At 38.7% G+C, this 5374-nt stretch overlaps 2 protein-coding genes across 2 annotated transcripts; both read left to right on the forward strand.

Moving 5' to 3' along the window:
• Nucleotides 1-688: 688 nt before the first annotated feature.
• LOC131323582 (receptor-like protein 7) lies at nucleotides 689-3303 on the forward strand. Its single transcript, XM_058355435.1, has 4 exons — nucleotides 689-724; nucleotides 1337-1396; nucleotides 1518-2491; nucleotides 3186-3303. Exons 1-4 carry the CDS (start codon nucleotides 689-691, stop codon nucleotides 3301-3303), a joined length of 1188 nt encoding a protein of 395 aa, XP_058211418.1.
• Nucleotides 3304-3309: 6 nt separating this feature from the next.
• Nucleotides 3310-4050, forward strand: LOC131323583 (putative receptor like protein 25). The gene has a single exon (XM_058355436.1). The coding sequence runs from the start codon at nucleotides 3310-3312 to the stop codon at nucleotides 4048-4050; it is 741 nt and encodes a 246-aa protein (XP_058211419.1).
• The last annotated feature ends 1324 nt before the right edge of the window (nucleotides 4051-5374 follow it).

Below are 5374 nucleotides of genomic sequence, written 5' to 3' on the forward strand. Positions count from 1 at the left end.
TAAAAAACTGTATTTGTTGGAGCCCTGGCCTCTTCGAGCTAAAAAATTGCAGGGCCGGAAGAGACAGCTTCTTCAGCTTCCCCTCTAAGCAGGCTCTGCGTGGTCTATCTACCCGGCCCTTTCTTTCATAATATCAAGTATGGAATTTGTTTCTAACGTGATTGCAAAGACTAGGATTCCTGTATCGTTTGGGAACTAGTGGAGTAATTTGCAAGAGACCATTTTAGAAAAAATAAAAACTGGTTTCAGAAAATGATTTTTTTTTTTAAACAGGTTGACACAAACATGTTTTCTGCTTTCACTTTTTTTTAGGAAAAGTAAAAACTGATTTCAGCAAATAGAAAACAGAAAATAGAAAAGTGGCAGTATTTTCAAATTTTTTATTCCGAGTATAAAATATCCAATATGCTGGTTGTTAGCACATCTGTTACATCCATATCTCGGTGTCGAAGTCACTTGCTAAGACGTTTTCGACATATAAATTAGGTTATTGAACCGGAAATCCCACCTGAATGGTCTTTCTTGCAATAGTTGGGCATATTTTTCTAGCATTAGTATGCTGGCCAGGAGGTACTATGACGGGTTTAAAGGGACAACCTTCTCAATATGAAACATTCTTGTGTGATATTCTAGTCAATAGTCTGCCTCCCAATATATATGAAACATTCATTGAACAAACTTTGAGAAGATGGAGAAGTTATTAGTGTTTACTTGCATGTCTTCTGTAAGTAAATATGCATAATCAGCAGCGTTGTTCTATTGCATCCAAATGACAGATTGTTCCAGTCTAGAGTTCAAAATGACTTCTGGGAACTTTCAAATATGAATCGGATCAACACACGGACTACTTGTTCTTATGAACAATGTTGTATTTGGATCTAAGATTTATGAAACAAAAAAGTTCGAATTTCAAAAGCAATATATGCTAGTATAAGAGGAAATATAAACTGCTTTGAACGCTCAACAATCTATATGGTCATGAGATTAGACCAACGCTCTACAAGCGTAAAGACCGGGCCAATGCACTACCACAATAAAAATTACCATCTATCATGGAAATAGGTGGAATTGGTTAAACCTTCCATCATGCGACAAAGTATTGTTTTTTATTTAATCACACTAGTTTAGTGGGCGGACTTGACTTAAGAAGGAATTGGGGGAACTCCAAAGACACCAGGGGTGGGGTCCAACACAGTCTCCTTTCTCTTTAATTTCCTGGTGTTCTCAGACAAAAGTGACACAATTAATCCAACAAGTTCAGTGGGTGAACTTGACTTAAAAAGGTATTGGAGTCCATTGTTAGCTGCGTTTTTTGAGCATTTTTTTTAAACAATAGGAGGCAGCACTTGTAATGTATAAAACCGCCAAAAAGCATAAGCTTTCTCATCCAAGATTGGTAACTCTTAAGATAGCAACTTATACACATGATGGATTCATCTTTGTATCGTCACATGCTCCTGATGATCTTCTGTTGCTTTAATCTTAATGTTTTGACTAACTCTTACTCTTCTACACAGCCACTATGCCATGAAGATGAGAGATCAGCCTTGCTGCAATTCAAGCATAGCTTTGACATCAAGAAGTTTGCTTCTGGCAATCCTTCTGCTTATCCAAAGATCAAGTCATGGAAGCTTGATGCAAATGCTAGCGATTACTGCTCGTGGGATGGCGTGGAGTGTGACCATGATACCGGTCCTGTGATTGGTCTCGACCTCAGTAGCAGCTTCCTCTATGGTTCTATCAACTCCAACAGCAGCCTCTTCAGTCTTGTTCACCTTCGGAGGCTAAACCTTGCTGACAATCACTTCAATTATTCTCAAATTCCAACCGGAATTGGAAATCTTTCAAGACTAAAGAGTCTCAACCTATATAATTCTTATTTTTCAGGTCAGATCCCTTCAGAGATCTCCTCTCTTTCCCAATTTACTTTCCTTAATCTGTCTCGGTACTTTGAACCCGTGCATGCCACTCATGTGTATCTTTTGAAACTTGAAAAACCTAGTTTGAGAGACCTAATCCAAAACCTAACCAACCTGAAAGTACTAGACCTCAATGTGGTGAACGTATCTTCTACAGTGCCAGGTGCTTTATTGACTACGACCTCTCTGACACATCTTAATCTTGGAAATTGTTTGCTTTACGGTGAATTCCCAATGGGCATTTTTCATCTACCAAACTTACGGGTTTTACGCGTGTCGGTCAATGAAAACCTATTTGGTTACCTTCCAGAATTTTCGTATGGTAGTCCATTTGAGGAATTGAAGATTTGGAAAACAAAATTTTTCCAGATTGCTTCCAAATTCCATTGGGAACCTTCATTCCTTGAAGGAGTTACATTTAGGAGAGTCCAATTTTTATGGGACACTTCCAAGCTCGCTTGGCAATCTGGCCCAACTCACGTTTCTGGATGTTGTCGGAAGCAATTTTTGGGGACAGGTCCCTTCATCAATAGCAAACTTATCCAAACTCACTGTCTTAGGACTCGGCCATTGTACTTTTGATGCACAACCCCTTGGAAAGCTATCAAAACTCATTATACTAGCACTTGACCATACAAAACTAAGGGATGTATTACCACAGTCTCTTGCTAACATGACCCAGCTCTCTATACGTTGATTCTCAACAACAATGAGTTATTTGGTGAAATCCCATCTTGGCTTTTGAACCTCACCAGATTAACCTTTCTAGACCTTTCAAAAAATCGACTATCTGGCATGTTTCCGAGCTCAATCTCTCAACTCAAGCATCTTGAATACCTAGATTTCAGCTTTAACAAGCTGCAAGGACCACTCCCTCTTCCACCACCGTCTGTCCTTTATTATAGAGTCGCTAGTAATTTACGAACCGGAAAAGTACCAACATCCTATTTTGCACTTGACTTGTCTGATAATAACCTAAGCGGTGCCATTCCTCAATGCTTGGCCAGTTTTAGTAGTGGTTCTCTGTTGCTTTTCAATCTGAGTTACAACTTCTTCCATGGTACCGTGCCCCAAACGTTCATGAGGGGGATCAAGATGATTGACTTGAGTCATAATCAATTGAATGGGGGGGGGGGTACCAAGCTCATTGTCTAATTGTACAACGCTTGAAATTCTTCTTCTGGGAGATAATCAGATCGAGGACTTTTTTCCCTTTTGGTTGGGATCTCTTCCTGAGTTACAAGTTCTTATTCTTCGATCTAACAGATTTCATGGTGCCATTGAGAATCCTAAAACCAATTTGAAGTTTCCGAAGTTGCAGATCATTGACCTCTCTCACAATGGTTTCTCTGGTACATTGCCGTCAGAGTACTTCCAAAACTGAAATGCAATGAAAGTGGTCGGGAAAGGGAATTCAACATATATGCAAGTGGAGACACCAATAGATTTAGGGGTGCCAAATATTGTTTATTCTGAGGGTTTTACCTATTCAATGACAATATCTAGCAAAGGGACAAAACTACTTTCTGAGAAGATCCAAAGTGTATTTGTAGTTGTTGATCTTTCAGACAACAAGTTCAGAGGTGAAATTCCAGAATCCCTTGGAAGTCTCAGTGGACTTCAAGCTCTAAATATTTCCGAAAACAACCTCATTGGCATCATCCCGTCATCCTTTGCATATTTGGCGGACCTGGAATTGTTGGACCTATCTCAAAATCGACTCTCAGGAGAGATCCCGCGCCAACTAACCAAACTCACTTTCCTCTCAATCCTAGACGTTTCTCATAACCGTCTCACTGGCCCCATACCTCGAGGTAAACAATTCGATACATTTGATAATAGTTCATATGGTGGGAATATGGGATTGTGTGGTGTCCCCCTGACAATGTTATGCGAGAATTCAAAAACGTCACCCGCACCACCACCGGCACACAGCTCGCAAGGCGATGGGTTAGAGTTTTCGAGGGGTATCTACTGGATGGTCATAATGATGGGATATGGGAGTGGGCTGATAGTTGGGTTGGTTGTCGGGCAGACGCTCACCACGAGGTATCATGAACAGTTTGTTGCAATCTTCGAAGGGGCAAAGAAAACTCAAAAGAGGCAGAAAAGGAAGGGGCCAAGAAACTAATCTGTTAGCAGTGTCTGTACTATACTGTTTGTCCATGTGTGTGCTCTTAGCTTTCAAGAAGTAATTTTCATGTGTCATTTTTAAGTTTTCTTTCAAGTGATTCCTACTACATGTACTGTTTGTACATCTGATGGTTGTTTATTTAAGAACTACAGCTACTTTGTTGTTTAGTCTGTGTATTCCTCTTGCCATGTAATTTTGATGAAGTTTGTAATTACTACAGTCAACAGATGAAATGATGCTGCTACTTTCTGTTATAGTCCAACGATTCTTTTGTTAAAAAGTGTTCTTTTTGTATAAAAAAAAATCAGTTTAATCGGATATGAATAAGTGCTTGATTAATTCGTTCACAATTTTGGACTACAAATTTTGAATTGAATATTAGATCTATTTATCAAGCACATTTCGATATTCAATTGAGTTGATTTTATGTATAGCATATTAGAAAATTGTTCTCTACATAGTAATTGTCTTCAATTACTTTTGTTCTCTACATATAGTAAATCACACCATCAGTTTTGCACCTACTTTTTGTGAATTGACTTTTTGTGCTTTATCTTGCATATTTCAAAAAAATACTTGGGTAAAAGTCAGAATTTTTTTAATTTTTCGAATCGTCTTGATTAGATGAATCAATAATTCAGAAAAATTAGACGCAAAACTAACAAATACGATTTTTTAATAAAGACAAAATAAAAAAAATCCCAAAAATCCCTTAGCATAATTTAAGTGTAATGTCTATCGTCTAAAAAAAAAAAAGAAAAAAAAAGATTTAGGAAATTGATTTCTCACATTCTTTTTATCGAGTGCATTTCATTTTTTTGTCTTCATCTATACTACTTCTTTTAAATGTACGAAGATGTTTTCTACTTTTAATTTTCCACAAATGCCCCTAAACACTTGCAATTAGTACTTGCACCACCCTACGACTCTTCCCCAAACGACACGGCTCCAACGGATTTGATACAAAACAACGACAACCTCTCGATCCTGGCTTCCAAAGGACACAACTCACTAGGCAGGGAAACAGAAAACGCTTCCCAAAATTGCTCCAGCGCTCCATTCTTCTCATCCACTAAAATTTGGCAGCTGACAACCAAGGGCGCTGACTACCCCATTCACGTACTCCGCTGCATGACACAGTGATTCTACGCAGAGGGATAAAAAAAAAACATACCAGGCTGTTTCAAACAGAAACCCAAGACAGGTAAAAACATGTATTCGACTTTCCTCCTTGCCTCTAATTGCAATCACTTTCCCCTTTGAATGGACCACTACGTCGATCATCATTCAAGGCAGAGGCGGCTCCACTCTTAAGAAACCA

Source organism: Rhododendron vialii, chromosome 4a, assembly GCF_030253575.1.
Source record: "Rhododendron vialii isolate Sample 1 chromosome 4a, ASM3025357v1".
In the NCBI taxonomy this organism is placed as follows: domain Eukaryota; kingdom Viridiplantae; phylum Streptophyta; class Magnoliopsida; order Ericales; family Ericaceae; genus Rhododendron; species Rhododendron vialii.